Genomic DNA, 21,815 nt, shown 5'->3' with positions numbered 1-21,815 from the left:
AACTCAAACTTGAGATTTTACTGGGGCACAGCAGATTTTCACTGGGGCACGTGCCCCAGTAAAAAGGGTCTAGCAACGCACGCACCTGCCCTGAAGCGGCTTCATAACTGCATCCATGTCTGCGCGTCTCATTTGATGTGGTAATTTCACAGAAGTTGAAGACTCGTTCTCGCCCCCTACATTGCAATTCAACTAGATATACGTCATCCGCGCTAAACTATCAAGGTGAAGGTCATCACAGCTTACGTAGTTTAGACCCAGCTCCCAACCCAACTTTGAGAATAGATTAACGGCGATATTTTTTTTATCGCGCGATATGAGTCTCACGTTAACGCAGCACGTTAACGCCGATAACGGCCCACCACTAATATATATATATATATATATATATATATATATATATATATATATATATATATATATATATATATATATTTGTACATATATTCTTATTTAAATAGAAGAAACACTGATCACTCGAGCGGTGGCTTTAAACGAAGCACAACTTTTACTGCAAAATATACTCGTGCTACATCATAGTTATTATCTAAAACTTTTAAAAAACATTTTTGTTAACTGAAATAGAAAAAAGATATTAGATGAAAACCTTAAAAGTAAACTGAAATTAGCATTGCCAAAAATACATTGTATGGGTCAAAATTATCGATGTTTCTTTTGTCAAAAATCATAAAGATCATGTTCCATGAAGATATTTTGTAAATTTTCTATCATAAATATATCAAAACTTCATTTTTGATTGGTAATATGCATTGCCAAGAAGTCATTTGGAAACTTTAAAGGCGATTTTCTCAGTATTTAGATTTTTTTTTGTACCCTCAGATTCTAGATTTTCAAATAGTTGTATCTCTGCTAAATATTATCATATCCTAACAAACTATATATGAATTGAAAGCTTATTGATTCAGCTTTAATATTACTAAACATTTGACCCTTATGACTGGGTTTGCGGTTCAGGGTCGCATGTGTTACTTGCCTTTTCTTTCCTCTTTCATTTCAGAGTAGACATTGTGTAAATCCTACACCTGTTTTAAAAATGACTAAAACTTAATGTCAAATGAAAATCTAAAAATAAAAGCTTAAATAGTTTATAAGCAATACTAAACTTACATGAAATTAGTTTTTTTTTTTTCTTTTACAATGAGGTTTCATATGTTAACATTAATGTATTAACTAACATAAACGAACAATGAACAAAACATTTATTACACTATTTATTAATCTTTGTTAATGTTATTAAAAATACAGTCGTTCGTTGTTAGTTCATGTTAGTTCACAGTGCATTAACTAATCTTAACAAACACAACTTGTGATTTTAATAATGCATTCGTAAATGCTGAATTTAACTAAGATTAATAAATGCTGTAGAAAGATTGTTCATTATTAGTTTATCTTAACCAATGAACCTTATAGTAAAGTGTTTACACTTACATTTTGAGAAGGAAGCTAAGCTGAGAGTGATTTGGGGTGTGAGATTTCTCGGTTAACTCTGTGTGGACACTGAGATTTTCTGAAGCAGCAGATTTATCTTCCAGTACACACTGCCCTCATTAGGCCGCATGCGGATCGTAGGACGCAATTAATGTCTGGGATGCTTTGGTGACAGTCAGAAATCTGTCAGCACCATCTAGTGGATTTGCTCTTTTATCTGCTATTGGCAAAGAATGAAATCAGTCACTTGAAACGACATATATATATATATATTATTTATATATATTTTTTATTTATATACACTACCACCCAAAAGTTTGGGATCAGTAAGATTTTTAATGTTTTTAAAGGAGACTTTTCTGCTCTTCAAAGCTGCGTTTATTTGATTAAAAATACAGAAAAAACTGTAATATTGTGAACTATTAATGCAGTTTAAAATAATGGTTTTCTATTTGAATATACTTTAAAATATAATTTATTCCTGTGATGCAAAGCTGAATTTTTAGCATCATTGCTCATCACACGATCCTTCAGAAATCACTCTAATTTTCTGATTTGCTGCTCAAAAAAACATTTGTTACTATTATGAGATATAGATTTTTTTTTTCCAGGTTTCTTTAATAAATATACAAAGTTCAGAAGAACAGCATTCGCCTGAAATAGAAATCAGTGTAACGTTATAAATGTCTTTATCATCGCTTTTGATCAGTTTAAAGCATCCTTGCAAAATAAAAGTATTAAATTCTTAATTTCTATAATTACTCCAAGGTTTTGAATAGCATAGTGTATAATATTACGAAAGCTTTTTATTTCAGATAAATGCTGATCTTTGGATCTTTCTATTCATCAAAGAATCCTGAAAAAAAAAATTACTCCAACTGTTTTAAATATTGATAATAGTATTTTTTTTTTTCTTTTTGAGCAGCAAATCAGCATATTAGAATGATTTCAAAGAGATCATGTGACACTAAAGACTGGAGTAACGGTGCTGAAAATTTAGCTTTAATCACAGGAAATAAATTACATTTTAAAATATATTCAAATAGAAAGCCGTTATTTAAAATCATAAAAATATTTCATAATATTACTGCTTTTGCTGTATTTTGGATCAAATATATGCAGGCTTGGTGAGCAAAAGAAACTTCTTTAAAAAAAATTCAAATCTTACTGTTCAAAAACTTTTGATGGTAGTGTATATATAGTTTTCATTAGTATTATTAATGTTACAATGGTTTGTTATTGTTTAATTTTAATTTAAATTTTGTTTTCCTTTTTCTTACTTAATCACTTTTGTATTACTTAATTTATTTCTTTACCCGCTTTAAATACAGTTTAAGTTCTCCGATCAACAAGTGTGGCTGGTTTTCCTCTGCTTTGTTTTGGCATGGAAGTCAAGGTGTAGTTTTACAGTAGTCATGTTATACCTGTCACAAGGCTTTGACTGAGAGTCCTGTGGCCCCATGTGGCTAAAAAAGGGGAAAGAATCTGAAATGCTGGTTGTTGTGTCGTCCGCTCCGAATGCCAACAGATGGCTGACTGTAAATCTGTCACATTGGCACCTCGCTGGGAATTGGATGCTGGGCCGCTTGTGTACAAAGGCCTGTTTGTGGCAGACCGCGAGTCTGCAGTACAAAACTAACGCCTATAATTATACTTAATTAAGAAATAAACGGTTGCCGGATAATCTAAATATTTTTGAAACAACAAGGTCACAAGTTACAAACTTAATGGCTACATTAAACATTACTAGGAAGATATGTTTATGTAATAACTAACAAACAGTCAGCAATAAACGTTACATAATTGCGTTTGTTATGCTAATCCATTTGTGTTTATAATTATCTCCAAACTTTTAAACATAAAACAGTATAAAACGACAGCAATTGCAACAGAATTGAGGATTTGGGTTTTAATTAGGCTTTTGAAACCAACAAAACGGCTTTTAGAGAAAAACAGTGTTTATTTGTACTTTTGGCATAAAACTTTATAGATAAAGTGAGATAATGTAATTATTTTGTGTAAATTAGACTCTCTTTCAGCGCTGGTATTCAGCGACTCAACGCAGCTCGGCTTTAGGGTTTGGTGACTGCATCTGTTTGAGGTCAGCGTATTTCATTTGAACCTGTTGGGTTTCAAGTTTCATTGGTTTTCCTTTCAGATTAAGTCGCTCTGTTTTACTATTCATTTATTATTCGTGTAATTGTGCCCGGAGTATCTTCATAGAGTGCTTTACATCAACCAGAGTTGTGCACTATTGACAAATGCATTTAGAATGGAAAAAAATTTAAATTTAAATTCTGCTACAGTTTGAATTTAATTTAAATTGAGGTACGGAATGAATTCAAATTTGAAATGTAGAAACTAGATTTTAAATGATTTTTATTTATTTTTTTTAATCATACTGTTTTTAAAAATATATATATAGCATTTTCAGATTAAGGGGAGACACTGCAGGCAAAAACACTGTTTTTTTTCAGGCATCTGTCAAATTTGGGCTTTTTGGTTTTTCATAAAATGTTTTTTTCTTACTAGTGGAAAGAAAACATCCAACATACATTTCAATTACAGTTCATATTTTTAAATCCCGTTTTCTCAGAATGAGTTTTTTCCTCCTACACTGAGCCATAAATCTCCACTTCAGTAGCACTTGCACAAACCAAACTTTACATTTTGATTCCTGTCTATATCCTGAAGGTTTTTACAGAGGGATTTGTTCATATATAATTTACTTTATTACATACAACATTTTATTCCCCTCAAAATTGTGAAAATATAGTGTTTTCTGTTCTGTATTTTCTGAATTATGGAGATACCCAAAATCCCCTCTGTAAAAACTTGTGACTTTTATATGTAAAAAAAAATTCAACAAGAATTTTAAAACTGACTTCATCCAGTGTATACATTTTTGTACTAGAAATGTATGCAAATTAGTGCATATTTCATTAAATAATGCTCATTTGCATATTTAAACCTAACACTTTAGAAAACTTGTAATGTCTGGATGTTTGCAAAAAAAATGTTTGCAATTATCAATGTAATCAATTAACTGGGTAAGTAAGGTGATAACTATTAGTTATTTTTTTGTTTACCCTATTCACCTGCAGTGTCTCACCTTAAAAAAAAACATCATAATGAAGTTAATATCATTACAATATTTCCACTGATAGTAAACAAACAGATTTCTGGAAGAAAAATAAGGTGTCATTTGTTAACATTGTGAACAATACCTTTATCACAGTATTTATTCATCTTTGTTAATGTTAGTTAATACAAATACAGGCATTCATTGTTAGTTCATGTTAGTTCACAGTGCATTAACTGTTAACAAACACAACTTGTGATATTAATAATGACTTACCACGAGTAATGCTGAAATTAACATTAACTAAAATTAATAAATGCTGTTCATTCTTAGCAGTGTTGGGGAAAATTACTTTTAAAACACTGTAAAAAAAAAAAAAAGTTGAGTCAACTTAAAATTATAAGGCAACCTATCGCAAGCGCTTCTTTGAGTAAACTCTACAAACAGGGACCGAAGTCCACCCAACTTAAAAGATTACATTAAGGTTACAAGTTGACACAAATAGTCATGTTCACCTAATGAATTAAATAACTAAATCTTTTTTGTTTACTCAACCCAAAAGGCCTGTTATCTATAGGCCTACACTGATTCATTATTTACATAGTCTTAATAAAGAAGAGAACATAACAAGGGTCAAATAATGTTTTTTATTTATTTATTTAAACATTTTGGATGTACCAATGTCTACACAGAAATAAAATACAATTACTTTGTCCAGGAAGAAAAAAAGACACTCTAGGAGAAACTCCAGCCTGAAGAGATTGCTCACCCAAAAATTAAAGTTCTTTCATCATTTACTCCAGTTTACAACAGAGTTGTTCTAAACCTGAGTTTCTTTCTTCTTTTGATATAAAGATATTGTAAAGAATGCTGGTAACCAATCAATTGAAAGTAGAAAAATGAGAGTGAGTAAATAATGAAAGAACATTACCTTGAAGGAAAAGTTCACCCAAAAATTAAAGGCTGAAACAACAACAAAAAAATAAAAAATAAATAAATAAAAATACTTGGCATTAATTAGCACACTGAATGAAAACAGTAGGCGCTTTTTGTAGCCATTAACTTAATTAGTATTAAAAAAAAAGCCAATGAAAGAATGTCATTCAAGTGGCTTCATCCATTTAGCAAAGTTTGGATTTCAATGACTGTATTCTTGATAAGCAGGTACCACCTAGATCCACTTTCTGGATGACCTCGAACCAATACTTCAGCTCTTTCGGATATTCCATGTTAAGTGCATATAAGAGGCATCTTTTATGTCTTCAAGCACAATGGCCTCCAAGATTATGGCCATGTTGATTACAGTTGGAAGCGATGTGACTGTGGCAACATCATCTTCTACCACAGAAAGGATTCCAATATTTACACCTTTGGTGCTCCAGCTCAAAGGATCTGTATCCTGGGAGAAAAAAATGGATGGGAGATGGTATTATTGGAAGTGTAAATTTACATATAATAATAATAATAATAATTTTTATTATTATTATTGTTGTTGTTGTTGTTGTGTAAATAAACGGGATACATGTAAAATATACATAGTTTACAAATGAATTTGGAAATGGAGTATGAAAATGATAATTTACCAGGCACATATTGAGCAAACTTGCTGGATTCTACCGCAGGAAAAGTGGCAATCCCTCAAGAGCAGTTTTTTTCCGATGTGTGGTAATGTCACTCACCCAAAAGGGAAAAAACAAACCAACATATTTTGTTTATAAACTCTCCAGATGTTTTGTCCTTAACTGCTGAACTGCTTTAGGAGTTAAAGGTACAGAACACCAAAAAATTCTGTCATCTTTTGCTCTCCCCCATGCCATTCCAAACCCATATGGCTTGCCCTCTTTTATGGAACACCAAAGAAGTGTAAAGATTGCTCTTTTCTATTCAGTGGCATCAAAAAGATGTAAAATCATCATGATTCCACAAAACCACATTTAAATGATAGGCTAACTTGCCTAATAGTTCTGCTGGTGTGGCAGCGTGACACATGTGATTTTAATGCACCTTGTGTCCTGAATGAGCAGACACAATCTGAATATAGGCAAGGCCTTTATGACCACGTCAGTGCGAAGCCTGTAATGCTTCACCAGGACCTCTGTGGCAGAATGTGAAAATTTACAATGTTTGCATTGTATTTCCACCTGTTTAATATTTTACTTTTTTCAGTCGACATTTTTCATCAATTTCTCCCTAAAATATTTCAGCTAGCTAATTATATGCCTGTAGATCAAAGTCTGAATACAGTTTATTGGGAGCTGTTAAGAGGTATGAGCAAAACTAATACCTTATGCAATTTTCCCCCTTATTTTAACTGTTTATTTAAAAAAAAAAAATACTCATTTTTTCCCCCATAGACAACCACATCTCAACTCTTTATATAGACGTTTTTCCTGAACGCGGAAGTAAGTCTGACTCTTAACTGAAAGAATGCTTTGCATTTCCGGTCTGCATTGTTTCTAGTCGAATTAGGGTATATTCCGAGCTAATAATCTAATTTTAAACCTATTAAAATGTTTTTAAAAAGCACATGGCTCCATAGCGCCATCACTTGGCAATGTCGCAATGACCGTCATTTGTCAGTGCCTCACTTTAATGAGTGTGTAGATGACACGAAGCAGCGGACGTTAGCTACATTAAAAACAGATGGACGCTATTTGAATGGGTTCCTATGGAGACCGGAACAGAAAAGCATTCAATCTGACGTTAGAATTCGTAATGGTGGCGCTCATCGTTTACTCAGGAAAAAGGTCTATATGAAGCATCCAAAATAAAATAACTTTTCCTAGCTGTACCACTGGTAATCTCTCTCACAACGTTCTTGTACTTTTAAAGTAATTGCAGGAAGATATCTACATTTTGTAAACCCATATTACATGACAAATAAAACACAGTCGATTATAAAAAAAATTATATGTACATACCAGTGATTTTAAAGTTCAGAATTTTGTTCAGGCACGACAGCACTCCTTCACATCGGCTTTGAAAAGCAACACAAACAGATTAGGCCGTCAGTTTGAAAATAGCACAACGTTGATTATACATGGCAAATAAAATACAGACGATTCAATAAAAAAAACAGGTAACTACTTACCAGCAGTGGCGGAGCCAGAGGGGTGTTAGGGGTGGCACTGGACACCCCTGACATCCGATTGGCCACCCCGGGTGCCACCCCAAAATTCTATTTGCTGCTGGCAGTAACTGATGCTTATTGACATCATGGCTCTAGAATTTGTCTAAAGAAGTTTTAGAATTTTGCCGGCAACGCTGCGTAAGCCATTTTCAAATCAAGACGAGCCAAAGACATGAACATGGTTTCAAGGTAAAATGAATAATAAAACATAATATTTTAAATACGTTTTATAGATTGTTATAAGGTTTGTTTGCCGAGTAACGTTTATTATCCGTTGTGTAAGTGAACGAGGCACCGACAACATCAGCTAACTTAATGAGATTAGAGAGATGAATTCGCACTTTGGACGGTTAACGCGATACTTCATCTGTGCTAGTATTACATGCACATACCATGTATGTACAGGGCTCGAAATTTCGACCGTTTTTGTCGCATATGCTCCCAAAATTTAATCTGCGTGACCTCAAATTATATTTGGGAGCATTTTGATGATAACTCAGCGGCAGAGTTGCACTCACGCAGGGGCGTAATTTTCACTGGGGACACGTTTTTCAAAATCCCGTTTGTGTCCTCCCACTTTTGTTAAAGTAATCTCTTGTATTGTAGAATGCACGCTCAGCACCGCCGAGTTTCGCTTGATCGTTAAAATGAAACCAAAAGTAAAACCCGCGCACGCAAAAGCAATTTTAATAGCCCACATTTAGAGAGCGACTCCTCAATGCGCGAAAATTAGGCTACATAAAATATCGAAGCTGTTATTAAATATTAGTATGTGGTGGGCTATAATAAGTTGTGTAGTTGTCTATAGCTCTGTATCATGTTTGAAAGATTCGGTCTCTATTTGCACTTTGAATATTGAAAGGGTAGCCTACTTTGATTATGGCTGCATTTATTGTCTAAACGACTAAGAACGAAACTGTGTCGTTCATTTTTTGTTATTTATAATATATTTTGTAAAAATGCAGTGGTTGCCTCTAATTTAAATGACTGTACCTATAATAGAGAAAATAAACATCTTTTTCATGTACTCATATTTTCATTCATTCTTGTCCCTTGCTTAAGGCGTAAAATAAATACATAAGAAAGGCTTTCAGAATCAGCCCATTTACTTGTAAAACATCAGCAATCAAAATGAAGAATCAATATCAGTGCATTACTGAAAAAGAAATTGGGTGCTCCTAAATTTTTTTATGGTCCTCCTAACGTTTTGAAGTTGGGAGCACCAGTGCTACCAAGTAAAAAGTTAATTTCATGCCCTGTATGTAAGTTATTATATTTAATTTACGATGTTATTTCGACTTTGTACAATTTCTCTTGTTACACCAGTGAGCAATGCAACTTGCGAGAGAAGCTTCTAAACTTATTAAAACCCACCTTGGGACAACAATGTCTGATGACAGGTTAAGTCACCTAGGGATTCACCTAGGGATTCTCAGTGGTGAGTCAAGGAGGGTATGCTCCCTCAACATGGCACGCGTTAACAAGAAACGTTAGATTCAATGAAAACTTAAACGTCTTAGATCAACAAAATATTGCATGTTCATAACATTTAAGGGACGAATTTGTTGAGTCAACTTAGTATAATGCATGAACACTTCCAATGAAAATATCACGGTTTAACTGACTGTTTTATGTTTATTAGGAGGCCTTTTTGAAAGTTGGCTTTTTTACAGTGAAGTAATGCATTACAATATTGAGTCACTCCCTAAAAAAGTAACTTATTACGTTACTTAGTTACTTTTTATGAAAAGTAATGCGTTACGTTTCTTTTGCATTAGTTTTTAAATCTGGGCAGGGCTTGCTTGTTTGTTTTTAATATAAAAAGTTCTATGTTTGGCAAATGTAAAAGTCTTTTCACACCAAAAGCCTCAGGCTTAGAGAAAAGTAAATTCACGTCTGTACAGTAGACCGCAAAAGAAAAAATGTAAACTCTTCAGCAATAAAAAAAAGGGAAAACAAACGTTAGATTATCTTGAGTAATTTTCGCTTATTAGTATTGATGAATTGGATCATCGAAGGTCGGCAGCAAAGACATTGGTTAATAAAATGGGATTAAATACATAAAGGACATTTGTATTATTTAACATTTAAAAATTGCAGGTTTGCATTGAATTTCATAGTTTTTATTCATTTTGAAGAATACTGTATCTGTTTTTTAGTGAGTGAGATGAATTAATGCATGTTCGCATTTATTCTAGAACTAAAGTAACATCTTACAATTTCTCTCAACATGCGGACAGAAGAGCTTTTAATCAATAAATGAGGGGGAAAAGTAACTGGCGTTACTTATTTGAAAAAGTAATTCAGATATTTTCTTGTCAACTAAAACGTAATGCGTTACTTTACTAGTTACTTGTAAAACGTAATATTATTACGTAACTTGCGTTACTTGTAATGCATTACCCCCAACACTGATTCTTAGTTTATGTTAACTAATGTTAATGAATGAACCTTATTGTAAGGTGTTACCATGTAATCATCTATATAAAATGAAACTTCAATTTCTGTTACAATTTGTTTTCCTTTTTTAATAGGAAATTCAAGCTTAAAATTAAATATGATGTTCACTAATACTCTAATGCCTGCTAGTTGACATGTAGTTGCAAAGTTACTTACTGTTAGTATTAAATGAAATCGGTAAAATCTAGGTAAAATCTAGACCTAATTTTAAAATTATTTAGTAAAAAACAGTTATTGTACAATATTTTTGTTTACATATGTAGTAAATAAACAAGTTTATAAAAATATATCTTTTCTATATACATTAAAGATAAAAATAAATGTTTATTACAGACAACCTGCAAGTTTAAATGAAAGAGTTAAAATCTAGACCTAATTTTTAAATGATTTTGTAAAAATTAGTTGTGTACAAAGTATGATAGTTTTGTTTACATATGTAGTAAATAAATATAGAAATACACTGTAGTTAATGTGACAAAAATTGGTGTAAAAACAATTTTCACAACAATTCCAAAGAAAGAAGTTGTATTAAACATGAAATTTCAAAGTAGAAGAACTAAAATAGTAAATATAATCTTTGACATATAACTTTGACAATCAGTTGGCTTTATATGTTAAACAAGTTGCTGTTTTACAAAAAATATTTAATATTAAAGCAACATGACTACATTATTACACAGTTATTACACTGAATTGTAATTACAAAAATTGGTGTAGAAACAATTTGATAAAAATATATCTTTTCGAAATACATCAAAGATAAAATAAAGTTTAAGTGCAATTCAAGTTCAAATCTAAACCTAATTTTTGAATTAGGTTATTGTACAAAGTACAATAGTTTTGTTCACATGTAGTAAATAAATATAAAACTGCACTGTAGTTTATGCGACAAAAATTGGTGTAAAAACAATTTTCACAATTTCAAAGAATGAAGTTGTATTAAACATAAATTTCATAGAAAAACTCTTTGTTTTAGTTACAACTTTGACAATAAGTTGGCTATATATACAAACAAATCAGCTGTTTTACAAAAATTATTTAATATTAACAATTAAAGCAACATGACTACATTATTACACAGTTATTACACTGAATTATAATTACAAAAATTGGTGTGGAAACAATTTGATCTTTTTGAAATACATTAAAGATAAAATGTTTATTGCAGACAATCTGCAAGTTTAAATGAAATAGTTCAAAACTAAACCAAATTTGTTAATTATTTAGTAAAAGTAGTTATTGTATAAAGTACGATAGTTTTGTTTACATGTGTAGTAAATAACTATAAAACTGCACTGTAGTTTATGCGACAAAAAATAGTGTAAAAACAATTTTCACAACAATTTAAGAAAAAAAGTCGTATTGAACATGAAATTTCAAAATAGAAAAACTAAAATAGTAAATAAAATCTTGAATAATGTCCGTTTTAAGGCCCATGGTGCAACAACACTTTTTATTTACAGAAGAATCTAAGTTGCAATTTAGCAAAAATGTTTTGTTTTGCAACAAACACAATCAAGCAAATGATACATTATGTTGATTATTGTGAGATTGTGGTATTTATTTTCAGATTCCATCAGTAACACTTTATTTTGATAGTCCACTTTAGATATCCTACTAACTTTAAGTTGCAAAGTTACTTACTAACTAGTACTTACTAAGTTTGCAACAATGTCAACTAGCAGTGATTAGAGTATTAGTAGACTGTCTGCTTAATATCTTCTAACACTTGTGGGTCCACAACATATTGACTATAAATCAGTATGTCAGCTTATTCTACTAACCCTAAACCTAACCTGAGACTCTGAGAGTTAGTAGACATGTAGTTGCAAATGAACAAGAATTAGTTGACATCTAGATGCAAAGTTACTTTAGTAGAATGGTTAAAGTGTACTATCAAAATAAAGTGTAACCATTTTGTCTGATATTTCCAGCTGAAGCTTGTGGACGTGTTTGCGGTTCATAATGGCTTTCGGTTGTGTGTTAATATTCCCAATAGTTGCAGTAGATCTGTCAGGGTGTTGCGTTTTATCCCAGACGCTGTCAGCGCTTCAGTTTATCATGATAAGCAGGTGATAGCACTCATCTGTCATTCCAGCGCACTGATGTTGCTAATTAAAAATGTGAAAACTAGGACAGAGAGAAACTCGACATATGAAGTTCAGAGCCAGGTGGGCGTCTTGGCAAAGACAGAATGCTGTCAAACAAGGATCACGTTCACGATTTAATACTCTAACATTATCCTACAAACTGGTATGTGACTCCCGCAGAACATTTTTGTCTAGATTTGGATGGCTCGTGTTTCACTTAGATTTCACTTTTATTTGTTTTAAAGGTCCTGCATGCGTATTTTGAACATGCGTGTTATATTTTGATTTATACTTACATTTGTGTGGCTTACTTTTTTTGTCCTTTTTTAAATTAAAATAACCTTTTAATCAAATTGTTATATTTAATTTAATTCATTGGTGACACTTTACAATGAACAATATATTTATTACACTATTTATTAATCTTTGTTCATGTAAGTTAATTAAAATACAGTTGTTCGTTGTTTGTTCTTGTTAGTACGCAGTGCATACAACTTTTAATTTCAATAATGCGTTAGTAAGTGTTAAAATTAACATTATCTAAGATTAATAAATCCTGTAGAAGTATTGTTCATTCCTAGTTCATGTTAACTAATAAGTGCTAACTAATGAACGTTATTGTAAAGTTTTACCAATTAGTTAAATTTAAAAATGTGTTTCATGTGGTTAAATTTAAAGTAGGTTATTAATTTTTATATAAATTAAATTATCCTTATAGTTTTGGTCAGAGTGTTGGATTTTGGCACATTTTGGCACATTTTAATTAAATGTAATATTTTTTTAATTTGACTGAATCAACCTCAATGATTTTTAATAATGTATCTTTTCTATATACATTAAAGATAAAAATAAATGTTTTATTACAGACAATCTGCAAGTTTAAATGAAATGTTCCAATCTAGACCTATTTTTTTAATTATTCAGTAAAAAATAGTTATTGTACGATATATTTTTTTACATTTGTAGTAAATAAATATAGAACTGCACTGTAGTTTATGCAAATAAAATTGATGTAGAAAAAATTTGATAAAAACATATTTTTTCTATAAACATTAAAGATAAAGTAAATGTTTTATTACAGAAAATCCACAATTTTAAATTAAATCTTTAAAATCTAGACCTAATTTTTAAATTATTTTGTAAAAAAAAGTTATAATACAATATTTTTGTTTGCATATTTTTGTTTAAAATAAATAGTTCAAATATAGACCTCATTTTTTAATTATTCAGTAAAAAATAGTTATTCAGTTATTGTACAATATTTTTTCTCAAATGTGGTAAATATAACTGCACTGTAGTTTATGCTGCAAAAATTGGTGTAAAACTATTTGATAAATATATCTTTTCTATATACATTAAAGATAAAAAATAAATGTTTTATTAAAGACCATCTGCAAGTTTAAATGAAATGTTCAAATCTAGACCTATTTTTTTAATTATTTAGTAAAAAATAGTTATTGTACGATATCTTTTTTTACATTTGTAGTAAATAAATATAGAACTGCACTGTAGTTTATGCAAAAAATATATAGAAACAATTTGATAAAAACATATCTTTTCTATAAACATTAAAGATAAAATAAATGTTTTATTACAGAAAATCCACAATTTTAAATTAAATCTTTAAAATCTAGACCTAATTTTTTAATTATTCAGTAAAAAATAGTTATTGTACGATATCTTTTTTACATTTGTAGTAAATAAATATAGAACTGCACTGTAGTTTATGCAAAAAAAATTTGATGTAGAAACAATTTGATAAAAACATATTTTTTTCTATAAACATTAAAGATAAAATAAATGTTTTATTACAGAAAATCCGCAATTTTAAATGAAATTGTTCAAATCTAGACCTATTTTTAAAATTATTTAGTAAAAAATAGTTATAATACAATATTTTTGTTTGCATATTTTTGTTTAAATTAAATAGTTACAAGTTTAAATGAAATGGTTGAAAAATAGACCTCAATTTTTAATTATTCAGTAAAAAATAGTTAGTTATTCAGTTATTGTACGGTATTTGTAGTATATATAACTGCACTGTAGTTTATGCTACAAAAATTGGTGTAAAACTATTTGATAAAAACATATCTTTTCTATATACATTAAAGATAAAAATAAATGTTTTATTACAGAAAATCCGCAATTTTAAATGAAATCGTTAAAATCTAGACCTAATTTTTAAATTATTTAGTAAAGTAAAGTTATAATACAATATTTTTGTTTGCATATTTTTATTTTTTTAAATTAAATAGTAACAATTTTAAATGAAATAGCTAAAATATAGACCTCATTTTTTAATTATTCAGAAAAAATAGTTAATTATTCAGTTATTGTACGATATTTTTTCTTAAATGTAGTAAATATAACTGCACTGTAGTTAATGCTACAAAAATTGGTGTAAAACTATTTGATAAAAACATATCTTTTATATATATCTAGCTGTTTTACAAAATTTCATTCATTTGAACAATTAAAGCAACATGACTACAGTTATTACAGTGTAATTACACTGAATTGTAATTACAAAAGATGGTGTAGAAACAATTTGCTAAAAATATATCTTTTTGAAATACATTAAAGATAAAAATAAATGTTTTTTGCAGACAATCTGCAAGTTTAAATGAAGTAGTTAAAATCTAGACCTAATTTCAAAATTATTTAGTAAAAAATAGTTATTGTATAAAGTACGATAGTTTTGTTCACATATGTAGTAAATAAATATAGAACTGCACTGTAGTTTATGCGACAAAAATCTGTGTAAAAACAATTTTCTCATCAATTTGAGAAAAAAAAAGGAAAAAGTTGTATTAAACATGAAATTTCGAGGTAGAAAAACTAAAATAGTAAATATTATCTTTGTTTCGTTTACAACTTTGACAATCAGTTGGCTATATATACAAAAAATCAGCTGTTTTACAAAAATTATTTAATATTAACAATTAAAGCAACATGACTACATTATTACACAGTTATTACACTGAATTATAATTACAAAAGTTGGTGTAGAAACAATTTGATCTTTTTGAAATACATTAAAGATAAAATAAATGTTTATTACAGACAATCTGCAAGTTTCAATGAAATACTTCAAATCTAGACCTCATTTTTAAATTATTTAGTAAAAAAAGTTATTGTACAATATTTTTGTTTACATATGTAGTAAACAAATATAAAACCGCACTGTAGTTTATGCGACAAACATTTGTGTAGAAAGTATTTATAAAAATATATCTTTTCTATATGCATTAAAGATCAAAATAAATGTTTTATTACAGATAATCTGCAAGTTTAAATGAAATGTTCCAATCTAGACCAAATTTTTTTATTATTTAGGTAAAAATTGTTATTGTACAATATTTTTGTTTACATATGTAGTAAATAAATATAAAACTGAGTGTAGTTTATGTGACAAATTGGTGTAGAAACAGTTTGATAAAAATATATCTTTTCTATATATTAAAGATGTAATAAATATTTTATTGCAGACAATCTGCAAGTTCAAGTGAAATAGTTAAAGTCTAAACCTAATTTTAAAATTATTCAATAAAAATAGTTATTGTATGATTTTTTTCTCATATGTGGTAAATAAATATAACTGCACTGTAGTTAATGCAACAAAAATTGGTGTAGAAACAATTTGATAAAAACATCTTTTCTATATACATTAAAGATGTAATAAATATTTTATTGCAGACAATCTGCAAGTTTAAATGAAATAGTTCCAATCTAGACCTAATTTTTTTAATTATTTAGTAAAAAATAGTTATTGTATGATAGTTTTGTTTACATGTGTAGTAAATAAATATAGATCTGCACTGTAGTTTATGCAAAAAAAAATTGGTGTAGAAACAATTTTATAAAAAAATATATCTTTTCTATATAGATTAAAGATAAAAAATAAATGTTTTTTTGCAGACAATCTACAAGTTTAAGTGAAACAATTTCAAAGAAAGAAGTAGAAAAACTAAATTAGTAAATATAATCTTTGTTTCATTTACAACTTTGACAATCAGTTGTCTATATATACTAAGAAATTAGCTGTTTTACAAAAATGATTTAATTTTAACATGATTAAAGCAACATGACTACATTATTACACAGTTATTACACTGAATCGATAAATTTATACACAAAAATATATTTGTTTCATAATTTGTGAATTTTACAACATAAATACTGTTCTTTTTCTGTTTATTACTGCAAATCTGTATTGCATAAAGTAAAAAGAAGTTACTTTTGGTTATACCTGCAAAAATATAATTGTTTTTTTGTTTGCTTGTTTGCTCAAATGTAATTAGAAACTCTGTTGCACATGTCCAAGTTGATCTGCTAAATACATATGCGTGTAGAATCTATATTGGATGCATGGGATGAGGAGGCACATCCCATTTGGGAATGGTTTCATCCATAAAGTGTTAGTTCACGTAACATCGCCCTCCCTGTTTTCCCTTCACACACTTTGCGAAGCACATGTGATACTTCATCACCCCCAGCCGCTATTCCAGGCCAAATCAGCCTGCGAAAAGCAAGCACGCATTCATGGCAAAGGGAAGTACGGGCGGCTAGTGAACGCAAAGCCCTGCCGGATCCGAGCAGAGGCTGATATAAACAGAGAGAAACCCGCAGGCTTAAGTGAAGAAACTGTGCGAGGTAAGAGCCAGCGGCCTGCTGATGTGTTGACTGTGTGTTCTGCCAGAAATTGTGGCTGCCAGGTTTCTTTTGATTTAACGCTCTTTTAAATCTGTTTGTCACACATCTCAAGGGGCTAATTTAATATTTCCTCTCTGAGCGGCCTGCGGTTGTAGTGTTAAAGTGTGTGGAGAAAAAAAGCTTTGTGAGATGTTTGTTGGTGTGGCGTTTCAGGAGCAGGGTCGATATCGATAGATACGATGACGAAGTGGTTCTTTGGAAATTGAACAGTTTTGGAGGTTGTTGCAGGGTTTTTTTTTTCTTTTGCGTTAGTTGTAGTTTGTGCGAAACATCTAAGTTGAAGTTTATTTTTTGAAGGCAAAATCTTGTTCAATGTAACTGAATCAACTTAAGTACACTGTAAATCAAAGATCTCACAAATTTGAGTAAAACCGAGATCATTGGAGTATGTTTTACGTTTTTCTACTTACAAATTTCAAAATGTCATTTATTTCAATGACATATTTTCTGTTTCTTTTTAATTGTTTGTTCAATTTACCAGCGATTTCTGAGTGAAAACCGTTTCTGTATTAAATTGTAATAAGAAGAAGAACTAGACCAGACTGAAATAGGTATTTAATACAATAATTAAATATTTTCACTTTTTACATTGTAAAATAAAATAATAGTATCAGTCATGTTTTTTAGAATTTTTTTCAAAAATGACTTTTTTCAGCAAATGTATAGTGTATGATATTATAATATTATTATTATAATTTTTTATTAGTTTATTATTACAATTAATAATACTATAAGTTACAATAAGTTGAATGCTTGTAAAGGAAGGAATCTTATATTATTATTTTATATATATATATTTTATGTTCTTATATTCTTATAATACTTTTTTGGTTGGTTAATCAAAAAGGTATTAGCTAAATAAAATTAATACAATTAAGTTTGATTGATAATTTATGAATTTTACAACATAAATACTGTTGCTTTTTCTGTTTATTACGGCAAATCTGTATCGTATAAGATAAAATAAATGTTACTTTTAGTTACACTTACAAAAAATATAATAGTTTTTGTTTGCTTGTTTGTTTCTCTGCAAATTCTTATAATACTTTTTTGGTTGGTTAATCAAAAGGTATTAGCTAAATAAATCTAATACAATTAAATTTATTTGATCATGTATGAATTTCAAACATAAATACTGTTGTTTTTCTGTTTATTACTGCAAATCTGTATTGTATGAAGTAAAAAAAGTGTTACTTTATTAGTTGCACTTACACAAATATAATAGTTTTTGTTTGCTTGTTTGTTTTTCTCCAAGCTTGACTAAAATGTAACTAGAAAATTGGTTCAAATTCACTGCAAAAATGCTTTTGTTACTTAGATTTCTTGTCTTGTTTCCAGCCAAAATATCTACAAATTCTTAAATCAATAAGGATTTTCTAGACGGGTAAAATTAGTCAAAGTTGAAACAAGCAAAATAACCTGCCAATGGTGTAAGAAAAATAATCATTTTTTCTGTTTGAAATAAGATATTTTTCTTATAATACTTTTTTGGTCAGTTAATCAAAAAGGTATTAGCTAAATACAATTAATAAAATGCATTTGTTTGATCATTTATTAATTTTACGATATAAATACTGTTGTTGTTTTTCTGTTTATTACTGCAAATCTGTATTGTATGAAGTAAAAAAAGTGTTACTTTATTAGTTACACTTACAAAAATATAATAGTTTTTGTTTGCTTGTTTGTTTTTCAGCAAGCTTGACTAAAATGTAACTAGAAAATTAGTTCAAATACTTCTATTCTTATAATAATTTCTTGGTCGGTTAATCAAAAAGGTATTAGCTAAATGAAATTATTAATATAACATTTGTTTGATCGTTTATTAATTTTACAACATAAATACTGTTGTTTTTTGTTTATTACTGCAAATCTGTAGTGTATAAAGTTGAAAAGTTGTATCCTTTTTTGTTACACTTACAAAAATATAATTGTTTGCTTGTTTGTTTTTCTGTACGCTCGACTGAAATGTAACTAGAAAATTAGTTCAAATACATATATTCTTATAATACTATTTTGGTTGGTTAATCAAAGGTTTAAGCTAAATAAAATGAATAAAATTACATTTGTTTGATAATTTATGAATCTTACAACATAAATACTGTTGTTTTTCTGTTTATTACTGCAAATCTGTTTTCTATAAAGTAAAAAACTGTTACTTTTAGTTACTTACAAAAAGTATAATAGTTTTTGTTTACTTGTTTGTTTTTCTGTAAGCTCAACTTAAATAAAACTTGAAAGTTAGTTCAAATTCTTAAATTCCTAAAATACTTTTTTGGTTGGTTAATCAAAAAATTACTATAATAAAATGAATTAAATTTGTGAATTTGTTTGATATTTTGTAAAGCATTTGAAATACATTTTATATATGATTATAGATAGATTCTTGTTCTTCGATAAAACTATAGTGAATTCAGATCATATAGTTAGAATACTCTGCATTTGCAGATTATTTCATTTGTACGTTTACACTTTAAGCTCAATAGTGTGCTTGCATTTAAAGCCAGTGTGAAACGAAAACCTTCTTACATTTCAGACACCAGATGCCCCTGTGAGCGGTAATTGAATATGCTCATATATGCTCACCGTTACACGTTTGTTAAGATTTGTTGGGATATTCGGCCTCTCATTTCCTTGTCGTAATGTTTATTAGCTATGTGTTTGGGAGCTTTGTTGTATTTTGTGATATTTTTTTTGTAATATGGATGTCTTGAAACATTTTAAACTTCAGATTTTTGGTTTCTACAGACAATTTTAATTAGGTCCATTTAACTTTTAATGAATATTGAATAACAATAACATGGTTACGTGCCGTTTAATTCCAGGATGAAGTAGATTAAAAGAGGAAATTGTAAAAAAAAAACAAAAAAACAAAAACAAATCAATGTTAGTGTAAAGTTGCCACATGAAATTGAGAGCATTTTGATTTATTGACTATGTAATGCTTTACAGCAGCAGAACATAGTCACACATGCCACAACATTTAACACATGAACCTGCAATAAACAAAGCAAACATTACAGTAAATACAGACAAGAGAACATAAAACAAAAACTAAACCCATTTTGAATTATGTAGACGTTGTTAAATGTATTAAATGTATCCACTTTGTGGATTTTCTCAATTCTCTGTTAAATGCTGTTTTGTAATATTGTAATAGATTCAAATGTTTTTGTAGGCTGAGGCTAAAGACTATTGTTGTTTTTGAAAGAAGTCTCATCTCTTGTGTTCAAAAAGGCTGCATTTGTTTGAACAATAGAGTAAAAATAAGTAAAATTGTGAAATATTATTATTCTTTCTATGTGAATATTTTAAAAATTAAAAACGTAATTTATTTCTATGATCCAAGTCTTCAGTGTCACATGATCCTTCAGAAATCATTTGAATATGCTGATTTGCTGTTCAATAAACTTTTTGAAAAACATTATTTAGGTTAAAAACAGTTGTGCTGCCTACTTTTTTGTTGTTGTTGTTGTTGGAAACAGATTTTTTTTTCTGGATTCTTTAATGAATAGAAAGTTCAAACTAACAACTTACTCAAAATAGTAAATCTTTTAAAACATTTTTCAGTGGATCATTGCAGAATAAAAGTATTAACGGTTACACTTTATTTTAGTATGTACAGTGTACTTGTACTACTCAGTACTTTCTTGGTCAAGGTAAACTTATGGTTAAGGTTAGATTTCAGGCTTATTACCATGTTATTACAAAGCTATTGTAATTGCTACTAAGTACATAGTATGTACACACAGAAAAGAACTTAAATATATATGTATATATATTACCATATTAATTTCTTTCAAAAAGGAAAACAAAAGTGACCCTGGACCACAAAACCAGTCTTAAGTGGCACAGTTATATTTGTAGCAATAGCCCAAAAATACATTGTATGGGTCAAAATGATCGATTTTTCTTGTATGTCAAAAATCATTAGGATATTAAATGAAGATCATGTTCCATGAACATATTTTGTGAATTTCCTACCATAAATATATCAAAACTTAATTTCTGCATTGCTAAGAACTTCATTTAGACTCATTCGTTTGGATTTTTTTTACATCCTCGGATTCCAGATTTTCAAATAGTTGTATCTCGGCCAAATATTGTCCCATGACAAAACATTTTTGTTAGCACGTATTGAATTGCTGTTTTATAATATCAGGAGGCATCGCAGGCACCGTCCTCTATCTGTGCCATGATGTCATGCATTTCCAGCCAATAAAAGTGCAGCTCTTATAAACTGGAACAGTTGCTTTCGGGACAGAGTTGAGGTCGGCGGGGCACGACCTCTGTACTCTTGCCAATTTATCCCGGGATTATCTAGAGATAGACCAAGCATCCCACAGATTGTTCCTTCCCACGGCCCTGATTGGTGCAAAGACATTGTACACGCACAATGGAGTATAATTATGCTCCGCAGATTTCCTGTCCTAAGACGGGCTTGTATTAATTGGTGGAGGGCATTTGACTCCTGAATCCTCTGCTTATGTGAGACGAGTCGAGTGCAGAAGCGAGCGGGCAGCTGTGTTGGCCGTATTGGTTTGCGGCGGTAGCTGAGCGTGCTGTGTTGTATGTCACTGGTGTATTTTGGGCTTTTGAGTCATGAAGTTAGGACGACACCACTGTAATGTCATACAGTCCTCTTTAACAAAACGAAATTGCAGACAGAAATGTTTATGCATTTTTGCCAATGATAATCAAACATTTTGATGCATTTCTGACAAAAAAGCAATGCTACAATATACTAACCACACTCAAATTTGTGACCTTGGACCACAAAACCAGTCTTAAGTCGCTGGGGTATATTTGTAGCAATAGCCAAAAATACATTGTATGGGTCAAAATTTTTGATTTTTCTTTTATGCCAAAAATCATTAGGAAATTAAGTAAAGAT

The 21,815-nt window shown here is 29.7% G+C and overlaps 1 protein-coding gene across 1 annotated transcript in view; it reads left to right on the top strand.

Annotated features, from left to right (window-relative positions):
• Positions 1 to 21,815, top strand: part of rbm20 (RNA binding motif protein 20) — an 86,141-nt gene that overhangs the window by 24,722 nt on the left and 39,604 nt on the right. Inside the window, exons 2-3 of the mRNA XM_073843703.1 lie at positions 16,708 to 16,864; positions 16,911 to 16,926. Coding sequence (XP_073699804.1) covers positions 16,708 to 16,864; positions 16,911 to 16,926 — 173 coding nt within the window. The remainder of the gene's footprint in view (positions 1 to 16,707; positions 16,865 to 16,910; positions 16,927 to 21,815) is intronic.

Source organism: Garra rufa, chromosome 7, assembly GCF_049309525.1.
Source record: "Garra rufa chromosome 7, GarRuf1.0, whole genome shotgun sequence".
Lineage (NCBI taxonomy): Eukaryota > Metazoa > Chordata > Actinopteri > Cypriniformes > Cyprinidae > Garra > Garra rufa.
Note: the sequence above shows the minus strand (reverse complement) of the source record. Positions and strands in the feature narration are given on the sequence as shown.